The 15,875-nt window shown below is 37.7% G+C and overlaps 3 protein-coding genes and 1 pseudogene across 3 annotated transcripts; 2 read left to right on the top strand and 2 right to left on the bottom strand.

The window, feature by feature from the left end:
- Positions 2,073-5,366, top strand: LOC104742704 (lysM domain receptor-like kinase 3). The gene is made up of 11 exons (XM_010463731.2): positions 2,073-2,895; positions 2,977-3,063; positions 3,176-3,469; positions 3,549-3,694; positions 3,783-3,872; positions 3,966-4,071; positions 4,147-4,298; positions 4,385-4,482; positions 4,574-4,721; positions 4,811-4,918; positions 5,008-5,366. The coding sequence occupies exons 1-11, from the start codon at positions 2,325-2,327 to the stop codon at positions 5,170-5,172; spliced, it is 1,965 nt and encodes a 654-aa protein (XP_010462033.1). The 5' UTR covers positions 2,073-2,324; the 3' UTR covers positions 5,173-5,366.
- On the top strand, positions 5,845-6,611 carry LOC104742702 (RING-H2 finger protein ATL33-like). The gene has a single exon (XM_010463730.2). It carries the CDS (start codon positions 6,183-6,185, stop codon positions 6,585-6,587), a length of 405 nt encoding a protein of 134 aa, XP_010462032.1. The 5' UTR covers positions 5,845-6,182; the 3' UTR covers positions 6,588-6,611.
- On the bottom strand, positions 6,685-8,459 carry LOC109128909. The gene is made up of 4 exons (XM_019236174.1): positions 8,370-8,459; positions 7,719-7,834; positions 7,058-7,642; positions 6,685-6,951 (listed from the first exon to the last, which is right to left on the bottom strand). The coding sequence occupies exons 3-4, from the start codon at positions 7,155-7,157 to the stop codon at positions 6,821-6,823; spliced, it is 231 nt and encodes a 76-aa protein (XP_019091719.1). The 5' UTR covers positions 7,158-7,642; positions 7,719-7,834; positions 8,370-8,459; the 3' UTR covers positions 6,685-6,820.
- LOC104742703 lies at positions 8,358-8,755 on the bottom strand (annotated as a pseudogene).

Below are 15,875 nucleotides of genomic sequence, written 5' to 3'. Positions count from 1 at the left end.
TTTTATTGATTCCAACATTTTCTCTTTATAACTCCTCTACTATTTAACCACATTATATAATATTTTAAACTTTTTATTTTTACATATTTGTAATATTTAAAATTTTTATTAAGTTTATTTATGTTAATTATAATATTTAAATAAATGTCAATGACAAAGCTCACAGGTTTTGGAAAATAAAATGAGAATCAAATTGTTGTTTTCTTTTTTTTGCAAAGTATTCAGATATATAATATCTTCAAAACACAACAAAATGTGTGGTTAAATATATCATAGATTATATTTCCATATTGATTGTTGTTATTTTTTAGTTGGAATGGAATGTAAAATATTTAGGAAACAAAATATGGAACAATGTTATTTTTGGAAATTTTTAAGAGTTAATGTTGTAAATAATTTTTGAAATAAACAAAACTAAAAGGACATAACACAAAATGTACTTCAAAAATGTTAATATAGATATATTTCATATACATAATAACCATTCTAACTCTAAATGCAAAGTATTGATTAGATTCGATTTCTGGATAAGATCTAATGTAAGAAAAAAAAGTAGAAACTATAAGTTGATAAATTGACGAAAAAAAACAAAATTAGTTGATAAATTATATGTCCCCAAAAAGCAAGTAAACTATGTCAAAACAAAACAAAACAAGTAAAACTATGTTTTAAAAATGTTTCGGCTTCAATCATTCATATGATGGTCCATGGACTCACATGAAAATAAAGGTGGCCCAATTAGTAATCAAAGCCACACTAAAGTTGTATCGTTTTAGACTTTTAGTTGTGGTCCAATCCACAAAATCCGCATATACACCACTGGCAAGACTAGTACAAGATGACGTTGAGCTCAAGAATTGTGATTATTTTTCTTAAAACTGGTAATAATGTTGTGAGGGACAAGGAAAATGTATTTGTTTACGATAGCATCGAACTAAAACAATATCAATCGTAGTTAGAACAATGGGGTTTTAGTTCAATCAAAGATTTTGTATCAAATTTATAAACCGTACGTGCCTAGACAGCTAGACTACTTGAGAAGTCCTACGATGAATCAGAACATATGTGATATTTACTCAACTCTGACTTTTGAATCTTCTTCTCTTGCGTCAATTTGACTAAAAATAATTTATGAAAAGAAGACAAAAACTGTGACTTTCTCTTTAGAAGAACTCAGCATCAAAGGTTCCCATAATGTGATCTGAGAGGTGTGTGGTGGGACAGAACCAAACTGTCTTTTGTCAGTAACAGCTCATTGTTCTCTGTACCTTCTTTTTAACTCATCACTTGCTTAAACCTTTGTTTAAATATAAACCTATTTTTCTTATATTTTTTTTGCCTAAACTGTCGTTTTCTCAAATCTTTTCGAGTATCATTACTTCCGAATCGATAAAGCACAAAATCTTCAAAACTTTTGCTTAATTAATCTATTTCTATATGTTGGCCGTTTTTTCTACTAATCCATTTCTAATATCATTTTTTGTTTGTTTGTAGATACTAGATATTAGTCATTTTCTACCTTGTAAGTTATATAATCTTTTCCAGTTTTCCCCATGTTATCTGTTTTTTTCTTTCAACAAAGCAATATATTTTACTGTGTGTAGTTAATGCTATTCAATGCAGTAGCTAAATGTATCTAGTACAGTACTATTATTTCAAAAAATGAATTCTAGTTATAATTTAAATAATATTATCACTTTTATTTACGTAAAACAATATATCATAGTAGTATTAATTTAGTATTGTGATTAACTTAAAAATTTTCATCTTGATTGATAAACATATTAAGTGAGAAACTTAAAATAAAAATAAAAATAGTTGAAGTTGATCTTGAACCGACGCTGATCATCCTCAAGTCCGGAAAATAACAATAGTGTGACACATAAAGTGTATTAGGTATTTAAACCAAACACCAAACCTAATTAAATCTTAAATGTCTAATCACTTTTACAAAATCCCTTCATATAAATTTGGGTTAGTATGATCGATCATTCATAAATATAATATAAAATTTATTTTGACAAAGAACATGGTCTTATTTTGGATATTTAATAAATTATTACTATTATTTTTTGACATTTTCCCCTATCATCAATTAAGATTTTTTTTTTCAGTCCGACAAGAGAGTGTGTGAGCTTCACTCCTTCCTTCCATGGCTGATTTCGTCTCTTCTCTACTTGTTTCTCATCTCCATTAACCAAACCAACCAAAACCCAAATCTCAATTCACCACTAAACTCAACAAATCAAGTATTCTTTCTTCCTTAATCCCTTAAAAAAACCCTTCTTTCGATTCTGATTTTTTAAACTTAGGTTTCTTCTACAATGAATCTCATCTTCTTCATCTTCTTCTTGACTCTTTTACCAAATTTCTCATACTCAAAACCAATGAATTGCTCAGACACAACTCGTCTCTGTACTTCTTTCCTCGCTTTCAAACCAAACCAAAACCAATCTTTCTCAGTAATCCAAAGCATGTTCGATGTGTTACCAGCAGACATAACAGCAGACACCTCCGGAGGTTACATCTATGTTAAAAAGAACTGTTCTTGTCTCACCACGACTCATCAATACGCAACGAACACAACATTCACAATCAGGCAAAGCCTTGGTTACGTTTACGATGCTGTGGTCTCTGCTTACTCTGGTCTCGCGTTTCCACCGAATACGACTAGAGAAGCTCGTGCTGCGTCGGTGGTTTCCGTTCAGCTTCTTTGTGGTTGCTCTAGTGGTCTCTGGAACTATCTTATGAGCTACGTTGCTGTGGATGGAGATAGTGTACAATCTCTCTCGAGCCGGTTTGGTGTTAGTATGGATCGGATTGAAGAAGTTAATGGGATGTTGAGTCCTGATAATTTCACAGCTGGTGATCTCCTTTACATCCCACTTGATTCCGGTAAGAAAGTTTCGATTTTTAATGCCAAAGTTAGGGTTTTTAAGACGAACAAGTTAGTGATCTTGAGTTTTATTGTTTAAGTACCTGGAGAGCCTTATGAGACAAATAAGATTAATCCACCAGCTCCTTCTCCTGCGCCTGCATCAGCAATCAATGGCAATATCTCAGGTTTGGTTTCTGTGTTATCTTGTTTTTGTCTGATCTGAATCTCAAGTTTCTATTTTTAGTGTCCTGAAACTTAAATTCAGATTTATGTATGTGTGTTTCCAAATTTGGAAAGCTGACCAGGTGAATCATACTGAAAAGAGTGGTGGTCATGTGCCTTATATATGGATTGTTGGTGGTCTTGGAGTTGTGCTTGCGCTTCTTGTGGTGTGCATACTTGTATGTATCTGTTTGAGATCATCTAGTTGCAGTTCCAGTGATGAAGATGGCAATGGACACAGCTTCCAAATCCTTAGAAAATCCGGTTTCTTTTGCGGCTCTGGTCGGTATAACTGCTGCAGATCCGGGGATTTTAGACAAACCAATGGTGAAACTCAGAGTCATCATCAAGTTGTTGCTATTCCTAAAGGTCTGGTTTGTAGTTTTCCATCTTCTGTGGTTTGTTTTTGAAAGAGTTTTTTATTGGTTTTTCTCTTGGATGAATGTAGCTCTTGGTGACGGAATGTTTGAGATAGAGAAGCCTATGGTGTTTACTTATGAAGAAATTCGTGCGGCTACAGATGAGTTTTCGGATTCTAATCTTCTTGGTCATGGAAATTATGGTTCAGTATACTTTGGTCTACTTAGAGAACAGGTTTGTGCTTAAGTCACATCTTCATTTCCAAGTTTTGAGTTGTCTTAGTAGCTTTACTCGTTGTAATATTTGGTTAAACTTGTTACAGGAAGTTGCTGTCAAAAGGATGACTGCTACAAAAACTAAAGAGTTTGCAGCAGAGATGAAAGTGCTTTGCAAAGTTCATCATTCCAATCTGGTAATTGCCTTTGTGTAATGTATGTAATCTTTATTATGCATCTAAAGTGATTCGAGATTATGACTCTTGGGTTTGGTTTTGTTCTTGTCAAAGGTAGAATTGATTGGTTACGCTGCAACTGTTGACGAGCTTTTCGTAGTGTATGAGTATGTCCAAAAGGGAATGCTGAAAAACCATTTGCATGATCCTCAGAGCAAAGGTAAAGAGACTAATAATACCAACAAGAACTAACAAAAAGATGATGATAATGATATAGTTCTTGATGTTCTTGAAGGCAATACCCCACTGTCATGGATAATGAGGAATCAGATTGCACTAGACGCAGCAAGAGGCTTGGAATATATTCATGAACATACTAAGACTCATTATGTCCATAGAGATATCAAGACAAGCAATATTTTGCTTGACGAGGCATTCAGGGCTAAGGTTTGAGTCTGAACTTATGAAACTTCTTACATGTTGTGATTTGAATAGAGGAAAGCGTAGTTGATCTTATACTTGCATGTGTCTAGATATCGGATTTTGGACTTGCAAAACTGGTTGAGAAAACTGGAGAGGGAGAAATTTCAGTTACTAAAGTTGTTGGTACATATGGTTATCTTGCACCAGAGTAAGCATTTGAAAAACCTGAAGCTACATTGAGTTTTAATACAAGAACACCTTTCTGAATTCTCATCTGGAGAGTGTCTCTTCTTTTGCAGATATCTAAGTGATGGTCGTGCCACCTCAAAAAGTGATGTTTATGCCTTTGGTGTTGTTCTTTTCGAGATTATATCTGGAAGAGAAGCTGTTATAAGAACGGAGGCAATGGGCACTAAGAATCCAGAAAGACGTCCATTGGCATCTATTGTAAGTTCTTGGAGTTTTGAACCATTATGCTTCTTTGATGCAAAATTCATTTCCCAAAGCCCTTATTTGCTTTTCTTTTACAATTGCAGATGTTAGCAGCACTTAAGAACTCACCAGACCCGATGAACATGTTAAGTTTGAAGGAGTCTGTTGACCCCAACATGATGGATTTATACCCGCACGACTGTTTGTACAAGGTAAGCTAATAAACAAATGGTTAGTAGTTTGAAAAATGTAGTAACCATATGATTGTTTCTTTCATTGTGAATGAATTTTTGGTGGACAGATTGCTATGTTGGCAAAGCAATGCGTGGATGATGATCCGATTCTAAGACCAAACATGAAGCAAGTGGTTATATCGCTCTCGCAGATACTCTTGTCTTCTATTGAATGGGAAGCAACTCTTGCTGGAAATAGCCAAGTCTTTAGTGGCCTTGTCCAAGGAAGATAAACACAATGAAACCTTAAAAACCCTTTTCGATTTTATCGATTATTCGTCATTGCCTAGAAGAAGCTTAGTTTATATCTAAACCAAAGATCTATCGCAGTCTAACTAAGTAGTTAGTTACAGAGACAAATCTCTATATGAGTATTCTTTTGGAGAATCAATGAAAGAGAGATGCATGAGTTTATATGCTTGAGATATGTTGCAATCTTACAAACAAAACATCAAAACTTTACTTTATTATTTCTTAAACAACAAAACATCACTTTATTTACTTACAATAGATTGATGCTGATACATGAAATGAAACAGAGCCGTATAATTTTACATATAAGTTTTTGGACATAATCAGTATGTTGTTACACTCGGCTGCTTCTTCTTACCTAGTGTAAGACGCAGAAGATAAAACCATGGCTGCGATTAAAAGTATCTGCTTGATGCTGGTCCATGTGTTGTTATTATAAGCCATGGTGACTTTTGAAGATGCTGAATCAAAAGTTTTAGTTTTGTGTTCATACAATGTTTATGTTAATCTTTTTTTTTAATTCAACCAAATTACATTGCGTTTCAAACCTGAATGATTTATCCTTTAATATTGTTAACAAAAAAAAAATATATATATATATATATATATATATGTATCCTTGATTTTGTGTGTGTAGTAGATAATGTAAAACTCAGTGACGACTATATAAGTATATATATATTCTATAAATACAATTTGGCATTAATTAAAAAAGTTTTGACCAAAAGTCAAGAAAAGTTGACTTTTGAAACCCTACTTCCAAAGTAAACGACGTCGTCTAGAGTTTCTCATTGGTTTGGTATGCAAGTATGTTGTTCTCTCGCCTCCAGTTTTTTACGCATGATTAGGAATCCGAAAAACAAGAGGAAGAGGAAAATAAAAACTCTAATTCCTGATACGATAAATACTATATTCTTTTAATAAACTAAAGAAATCACGTTTTGATATTTTCCTTGTGGTAGGAACGAACGAGTAACGTAGTGTGACGAGGATGGACACTCCTGAAGAAATTCTCATTGTTTTCTTCATCATCTCGTTGATCGTCATCTGTTGTGGTAGCTGTTGCGGTGATGTAAGTTCCACTCAAACGGGATTACCTCCTCCCGAGACAATCCACCAAACTCCACAGCCTGAACAAGATATTGAAACCGGACACAGGAAAGCCCTAGTGTACAAAGATATTAAAGAAGAGGAAGGAGGACGAGGAGAAGAAGAAGGGGGTGGCAAACGTTTTTGTCCGATTTGTTTGGAAGAGTACGAGGATGATCATCAGATGAGGCGATTACAAAAGTGTGGACATGTGTTTCACCTTTTGTGTATTGATTCTTGGCTTACACGGGATCCAAGTTGTCCATGTTGTCGCTGTTCTGTTGATTTGATGAGTTTAGGTCTTTAGATTTGTAGGTTTTATTTATTAATTTCTAAGTGTATATCGGCATATGTTTTGGTTAATGTACCAATATTGTTGCATTAATCAAAGTTTTGGTCAATGGTTGAAAAACTAAACTCTAGTTGACTTTAATGTTTATGATCAAGACATGGAAACAAAGAAACATGGACTTTAAAAGACTCTTTTTTATTCTTCTTTCTTTTTGTACCGAGTCAAGCTTTTTAATGTTATTTTTTGTTTCATGGAGATTGAGAGGGGGGATGAGCTTGAGTGACGATAGGGGATGCACAACATCTGCAGCAACTTCCTAGCGGAGCTGGCTCACAGCATACACAAGCCGGGCAAATTGGTCTTCTCGGGCCAATAGGAGCTGATATGTAGATTACATACCAAGAAAGATTGATTCATACATATCATTATACTAATCCATTGGGAACTATTTTAGTTATATAGATAGATTTGATTACTTGAATTACCTCGTGGGATACGAGTAGCGTTGCTTTTGGACAAGGGAAGAAGAAGTAGCGAGAAGAGGACGAGCTTCAGAAAGATGAATTTTCCACTGTGAAACACCATTGATCTTGGTTATGCTTAGTGTTATTAGAGAGGGTTAAGGTATATCATATTTATATGCCTTTTCAAAGATGACTTTCCCATAGTTCACTTTAATATTCAAAGTCTCTCTTCGTGTGTTGAATGAAAAAGTCAAAGGTCCCTCAAACTTTGACCGTCTATTTTTAATAATATCTCAACGAAGCTAAAAGCCAAAACATGTACGTGTATAACATAGTTCTGTGTCCCACTTAGAGGATATCATATCATAATCAAAATGTAGAATGGCTGAGTGACAAGATTAATATATGTAGCCGTATCTTTTGATATTCACATGTTATTAAGATACATTAAACCTAGCATTAAACACATATGATAAACTGCTAGACGAAATCAAAGTTGAAAATTTTAGGGTTTTTTTGGGCATCGACATGGGCAGCAAGAACCTGGTGGAGCTGGTGCACAACACACACACGAAGGACATATGCGCCTCAGCATACGCCTTTCAGCTGTACGGAGAAGGTAAAAGATTCATGTAAGGAAAACCGCAAGGTATTTCTAATTCCAAAAGATTAGCTTACGTACCATCTAGATGCGCTCGAGTTGCTTGACATGGAAGGATTGGAGAGAGGACTAAAGCAAGTACAAGAAAAGAAAGGAGGATGATTGAGCTTGATCGTTTGGTAGCCATTGCAGCTTTTCTGATTAAAAAAAATGCTTAGAAACTTAATAAAATTTCAGATTGCAGTTTGAAACCATAGTAGGATGATGTGTATATATAGGTCAAGAAACAACAAATTACTCGTTGGATGATATCTATTGAAATTTTAAAAATTAGTTTTTCCATTTTCTTTTTCTTTGTCCACTAGTTTTTATTTGTCTTCTTTTTCTTAAATCCACTAGTTAATGGGATATTTATAGTTACGATTCTTACACCATATATCTACTTTTACTTGTGAATTATACGTTTTTAATTGGTGTATTATTTTCCACTTTGTTTCGCAAAGTGTAACCAGAGAATTAACGATTTACGGGTATGCCATACGTTTTTGGGTCTTTCGAAGACGACTAAACCACCCAGTCTAATAGTAATAGTAGTACCATAAACGTTTCTAAGACAAAATACGTATGACGCACTCGGCACTTCTGTTTCCAAATCAGTGAAATACAGAGTTTAAGGTTGATTTGCTTATTCAATAGTACACATATACAAGTTTACATATATCAAACACGTACGCAGGCTAGCAGAAAGCAGAGTCGCATTCTTTAGGGATTGTTGGTGCATCGGCAAGGGCAGCAAGAACCTTTTGGAGCTGGTGCACAGCACGCACAAGCAGGGCAAAAGCGAATTGGCGGCGGTGGTGCTCTAATCAGCTGTGGTAGTCTAATCAGCATACGTCCTTCAGCTGTCACAATAACAAAAGTTATATATAAATAAATTCACCTTATAGGAAAATCGCGACGGGTTGTTAATTTAAGAAAGTTAGCTTACCATCGAGATGCACTCGAGCTGCTTGACATGGAAGTGTAGGAGAGAAGACCAAAGCAAGCACAAGAACAGAAAGGAGGATGATTGAGCTTGATCGCTCCGTTGCCATAACAACTTTTTGATATAAAAAACTGCCTACAACTTGAAAAAAGATTTCAGATTACAGTTTGAAACCATGGTAGGTTGATGTTCTTATAGGCCAAGGAAAAACTTAGCAACTTGGTCAAGAAAACTAACAAATAAATAATAGAGAGTTATGACCATTGACTATCCTTTGATATTTTCATATTTTAATCTGGTATATCTTTTTGATTTCACACTATAAAACTTAAGTTCCCATATTTATGCAAGAGACATCGATGTGAAATTTTGCAATATACGTAATGAGTTGACAATTTAACATTATATATCTCTTGTCTACATGCGCGCCACGCGCTTCTCTCTGGTTCTCCTAAGATGATAACGCGATCCCTTTTTTTCTCTTTTCACCTTCGGCGATCTTGGCGTCGGTTCCCTCCAAGCACCATGACCAAAAAGAAACCCAAAAAAACACTTCCTCGCGGTCACCCCACTAGTGTCGCTCTACCCCATTTAAAGAAATCCTATTCTCACCGCCTATTATCTCGATTTTAGCTGGTTCTTCGCCCCTGCCAAATAGTTCTGGGATGTTACCTGAGGTTCCTAAGACCTTGGCTAACCATATCAAGTCTGATGTAAACCATCTCGCTCCCCTTGAGGCGTCGACGGCTGAAACTGGAAACCCTAATTCAAAAGCCCCAGCTAATGTTGTCAATTCTTTGGCACAATTACCTGGTAAATCGGTGGAGGGAACTGTTGGGGATCCTATGCCCCTTCTTTCTCCCGTAATGGCGAACCCTGTTGTTCCCCAACAAGTTGACGATAATCCCCAGACTCCGGACGCCCCTTGGAGGAATCTGGTTGCTGGATCTTCAGCTAAACTTGAAAAGAAGGGAACTCCTTTCACCCTAGACTCCGGTGAGGCCTGTGTGACAATTCCCAACTCCATGATTAAAAAGAAAAAAAGGCGTGGGACAACTTCATCTTAGGCCAGTTCTACGAGGATCCTTCCTCACGGGGTGCCGTACATGCGATTGTCAACGGGATCTGGAGTCAGCAAAGGAAAGACATCACGGTGTCGAAGTCCTAATCTTCTACTCCAGTTTGGAAGCCGGTTGATAAACCAATGGCTCCCACCCAAACCTTGGCAACTCAGGCAGTGGCAGTCCCCACTCCGCTGATTAGTGGAACATGAGCAGGTCAGACAGGTACACACAGCAACAGTGTGAGCTCTTCTTTGCCCACAAATCCCTCTCAAACTCACACATTGGGATTCGATGATGGTAAACTTTGCCTTGATCAACTCAGATACTAGCTCAGATAGTCTCTCAGATGAGGATGACAAACCAGAAGCCGAGTCAGATCATTTTATGAAGGTGGTATCCAAGAGGATGCAGAGACAATAACTGCGTAAGGCTCGGGCTGGAGGTCCCTTAAACCTCTAAAACCCCATATCCTTTATGGATATTTTTTGTTGGAATGTAAGAGGGTTTAATGACCCAGTAAAGCAGAGAAGTTATCGGAAATGTTGAGGAAAAACCAACCAATTTTTGGTGGTCTTATAGAGACCCGCGTTAATCTGGTGAAATCACAAGCTATAGTATCTCGTGTTTTCCTGGATGGCATTTTGCTAATAGTTATGAGTTCTTTGACCTTGGTAAAATCTGGATTGTTTAGCATCATTTGGTTTAGGTTTCCATCGTCAACAAATCTTTGGAGATGATTACTTGCCTCGTAAAGCTTCCCTTTGTCTCTCAGCAATTAGTGATTTCCATGGTCTACGCCTCCTCATCCTGTAGCTCTACTAGGAAAGAATTATGGCATGAGATCGTTGATCTAGCAGCTGATTCTTCCTTCTCGAGTCTTCCTTGGATGGTCCTTGGGAACTTCAATCAAATCCTCCTGCCTCATGAACACTCTATGCAGGACGTGAACTCACTCCCCAGTGGTATGCGCGATCTAAACTAGTGTCTTACCAACTCGTCGTTTGCTGACCTTCCCTACTGTGGCAATACATGCACGTGGACAAGCAAGCATACTGGCGGGTTTGTAGCCAAAAAGTTGGACCGCATCGTTGTTAATGATGAGTGGGTTTCGGCTTTTCCTTCCTCTCTTGCTGTCTTTGGAGAACCTGTCTTCTCGGACCACAGTCCATGTTGCTTGTTTCTAGACATCCAGAATCCCAAAAGGAAGAAACCTTTCAAATTCCTGACTCTGCTCAACTAGCATCCAAATTTCGCCCCTCTTGTCAAATTATGGTAGACTTCTCTCTCTTTCGATGGGACTAAAATTTTCAGAGTATCCAAACGCCTAAAAGAACTCAAATCGGTGATAAGGGAGTTCAACAAAGAGAACTATTCTGGTATCGAGAAGCAGGTTCAAGTGGCGTATAATAATCTTCTTAAATGTCAACAAGAACTCCTCAGCAACCCATCATCTAATGCGATCATGGAGGAGAATGAAGCACACAGTGAATGGTATTTCCTTGCTAAAATAGAGGAGTCCTATCTAAGACAAAAATCTCATATTTTCTGGCTTGAGGATGGCGACAAAAATTCAAGATTTTTCCACCGTGCTATTATCACGAGACAAGGTTTTAATGAAATTATCTTCCTTCTGGATAATAACGATCAGGTGGTGGACACTAGTAAGGGTATTCAGACAATGGTGGTGGACTTCTACAAGCGACTCCTTGGTGAGCAGAACCAATCATTCACTACATCCCTTTATGACCTTGTAGAGTTGGTACCACAATGATGCTCCCAAGCTGCAGTGCACATCCTCAAAACCCCTATCACACCATTGGAGATCAAAAACGTTGTATTCTCGCTGCCAAAAAATAAAGCTCCTGGCCCTGATGGCTACTGTGTAGAGTTTTTTCACAGCACACTGGGAGAGTAATGATCGTGGCATTCCATTGCTTAAGCATTTTCCAATTGCTAAAGAACTCCAATTGGAAAATGCTTAAGCAATGGAATGCCACGATCATTACTCTCATCCCCAAAATCCCAAATGCTCAACGGGTTACAGAATTCCGCCCTATCGCCTGCTGTAACACCCTCTACAAGATTGTGTCAAAAATTTTGGCTAACAGATTAAAGCAAGTTCTCCCAGATATGATCTCCAATGCTCAATCCGCATTCATTCTGGGACGACTTCTAGTGGAAAATGTGTTGTTGGCTACCGAGCTTGTCCAAGGGTATAACCTCAAGAATATCTCTTCGAGAGGCCTGCTCAAAATCGACCTCACTAAGGCATTTGACTCGGTTCATTGGGAATAAATCATTGGTATCCTTAAAGTAATGGAATTCCCTAGCCACTTCATCTCTTTGATCGAGCAGTGTATAACCACAAACAGCTTCTCAGCTTGTGTAAATGGCGAATTGTGTGGTTTGTTTCGAGGTGCCAAAGGCTTAAGGCAGGGGGATCCCCTCTCGCCGTACTTGTTTGTCTTGGCAATGGAAGGGCTCTCGTAACTACTGAAGAAAAGCTACAACTCAAGCTCAATTGGCTTTCACCCATCTGCTCACAGCCCACAAGTTACCCATCTGGCATTTTCAGATGACATAATGGTGTTTTTCGATGGTCAAGTTAACTCTCTCAATAATATAGCAGCGGTTCTCCAGGAATTATCCCGCATCTCTGGTCTAACAATAAACACGAGAAAGTCTGATCTATTCTTGGCAGGAGTGAACCAAATTTAAACCAACCAGATGGCTTCTATTGGCTTCAACATTGGTTCACTGCCAGTAAGATATCTCGGTCTACCTTTAATGCACCGGAAGCTTCGACTAGCAGAATACAGGCCCCTCCTTGACAACCTCTCAAAGCGGTTCTCCTCATGGTCCTCCTGTGCCCTATCCTACGCAGGTAGGCTTCAATTAATCTCATATGTGATTTATGGAAGTATCAACTTTTGGATGTTAGCATTCATTTTGCCAAAAGGCTGCATCAAGAAAATTGAAAGCCTATGCACAAAATTCCTCTGGTCTGGTGATGTTAACAAGAGAGGTTCTGCTAAGGTAGCATGGAGGCATCTCTGTCTTCCTAAAGATGAAGGGGGATTGGGGCTACGTTGGCTATCCTAATGGAACAAAACACTATGCCTTAAGCTTATATGGAGACTGTTCACTGCAAGCGACTCATTGTGGGCTCTCTGGCTACGCAACAACAAAATCAAAGACAGGAGCTTCTAGGGATTAGAGGGAAACCATCAACGATCAGGAACATGGAAGTCCATGCTCAACCTCCGCCACATTGCAAGAAATTTCCTCATACCACACTTGGGAAATGGTTCCCAAATCAGCTTCTGGTATGATAACTGGTCCCCCTTTGGTCCACTTATTGATTTCTTTGGCAGTACGGGGCCATCCAAAACCGGTGTTCCCTTGGACGCAAGAGTTGCTCAGGCTACCTCCTCTACCGGTTGGTCTCTCAGACCTGCAAGATCATGTCAAGCAGAGGTTCTTCAGATTTACCTGACCACTGTTACCTCTCCATCTCTCGTCACTGATCAAGACTTTTTCTCCTGGCGGATAGGCGCAGCGGATCACTCAGACTTCTCTACCACCAAAACGTGGGAAGTGTTGCGGCCTCGAGCAATCATTAAGAACTAGACCAAACAGGTGTGGTTTAAATGCGCGATCCCAAGACATGCTTTCTTCTCCTGGCTAATCCATCTCGACAGACTTCCCACAAGATCACGGCTGATGTCCTGGGGACTTCAAGTAGACCCCAACTGCTGTATATGTGGCTTGACACAGGAAACTCGCGACCATGTCTTTCTTCGTTGTGGCGTCAAGACCTATGGATGATGATAACAAGACGAATCAGTTATAGGCCATTCTCCTTCCACACATTGGATGCATTCTCGGCTTGGCTGGATTTAAAAGACAAAACCACCCCAAGACACCTACGCAGACTTGCAACACAAGCTACCCTCTATGCCATCTGGTTGGAGCGAAATAACAGGTACCACAACAACATCTCCGCATATGCTCGGACCATCTTCAAGGGGCTTGATAGACAAATCATGGACGCCATCTTAGCTAAGCAAAAGAGGACAAATCACTGTTCTCCTTCCTTGATTTTTTAGTTTTTTTGGGGCAAGGGATGATTCTGATATACGGATGTTGTAGCTTCAGTAAACTTTATGTTTAATGAAATTCACAGATTTCAAAAAAAAAAAAGTCCAAAGAGACGAGCCTTGAAGAAGTTAGAACTTTATTGATCAGTGGATTGGAGACAATTGTTACTAGTAAGTGTACAATATTTTACTTTTTCCCTTCTCATGTTGTAGGAAACAAAGTATTTCCAAATTGCAATATATTCTATATTGGTAATAATACATGATATATCATGGTTTTTGTGGTTTTTAACCATGATATAAGGAGTCTTTTAGAGTCTTTTGATTTTTTTTCTAGGATGTTTTTGAGTCTTTACAGGTTTTCTAGGATTTTGGCATGGATGGAGCAAAGTGGAGTAATTTGGATCATTTTGGAGCACTAATCCGAAGGAAATGAACTTGGAATCGATGAAGAGTGATGGTGTCGATCGACACCACCTTGGTGTCGGTCGACACCCTGTTTTGTCTGCGAGAGATGCCAGGTTTTGGAAGTTTTACAAAATTACCCAAAGTTTTCCATATTTGCAACAAAAGTCCCTGACGTGTTTTATGACATATAAATAGTATTTTTAGGTTTTACAAACCCTTAAGTGATTTTCTAGCAGTTTTTGAGAGATATTGAGAGCTTTTGGGAGAGAGATTTGAACTCCTTTGTAGAGAGAAAAATTTCTAAACTCCTTTCTTACTTTTTGATATCTATTGTTTATTATTCAGAAATTATGATTTGTTCTTCATTAAACATGTCCGAGTAATTTGTTTGTTAGGTTTAGGGTTTTTTATAGGAATTTTATGATTTATTAGATCTGTTATTTTTAGGGTTCTTAATCTACTATGATCTTCATCCTTGGTTGTTCTTCACAATAATTCTTGATTGATCACCTAGAATTGTTATCATAGGGGAATAAATTGATATGACAATATAATTGTTTTCCTGATTAAACCATTAATGAGCAATATTATTTCTTACAAAGAGATTTGAATTAATAATTTTGTGAACTTATCTAAACCTGTTCTTAAAGCTGATTTTTAACTTAGAATTTTACAAAGAGATTTGGATTTTCTGGTTTTAAATCTAGATAATAATTGCAGTGAGAACTGATTTATTTTACCAAAAGTTTAGAGTTCTAGATTTGATTTTTAATTGCTTGAATCTTAATAAATTTATCTGATTTAATATTTCATAATTTCCTGAGAATTTTTTTAGGCTTAACCTTTTGATTTTCTGATTTCACAACAGTTTAATTTAATATTTTGCATTGCCTTTTTAATTCAAATTATCTTGTTTTAGCGTAATTCATAAAACTCTATAATCCATTGTGTTTGATCTTGAGTCTCTGAGGAATTCGACCCCTAAGTACTACAATGATCTCTTGTTTGAGAGTGTAGCTCCAGAGATTAATTTGAGCTTATCAAATTTTGGCGCCGTTGCCGGGGACTCTTTGATCGAGTTTTTAATTTCGTCTAAATTTTTCTTTTTATTTTTTTACTTACACGTTTTTGTTTTTTTTCTTCTCTTTGGTGTTTCAGGTGTATGGCTCCTAGACCTCACGCAAGGAGCAATAAGACTATTCTTACTTTGAAGCTTTCAAACCAAAGTTGGGAAAACTTGAGCGTGAGAACAGAAAAGCAGCCAAATCCTTGAAGATGGTTAACGCAATCATTTTGATTCGTGATGAGGACGGTGCTTTGAGGGATCAAGAGGGTCTTTTGCGCAATGAGCAGGGCCAAAAGATTGATGCTGAGGGCAACGTAACTGCTAAAATCGTTGTCGATGACGAGAATGTCGATGGTGTCGATCGACACCAACCAGGAATCGATCGACACCCACCTGCGGCAGACATACGTGGAGCTGCCAACCACGTCCAGAATCCGGTTCGAAGATAGGAGCAAAAACGAGATCTGATCAGGACTATTGCAGACTTCAACAGAGCTGATTTGATGTATGAAAACCGCTCTGCAATTGTTCCACCTCCATTCCCAAGGAATGACTTTGAGCTGAAGCCTGCATACTTCCGGCTAGTTGGACAAAGACCCTTCTCTAACCTGCCAA

The sequence above is a fragment of the Camelina sativa genome, chromosome 14 (assembly GCF_000633955.1).
Source record: "Camelina sativa cultivar DH55 chromosome 14, Cs, whole genome shotgun sequence".
Classification (NCBI taxonomy): Eukaryota; Viridiplantae; Streptophyta; class Magnoliopsida; order Brassicales; family Brassicaceae; genus Camelina; species Camelina sativa.
The sequence above is the reverse complement of the archived record's forward strand: the minus strand, read 5'-3'. Positions and strand labels throughout refer to the sequence as shown.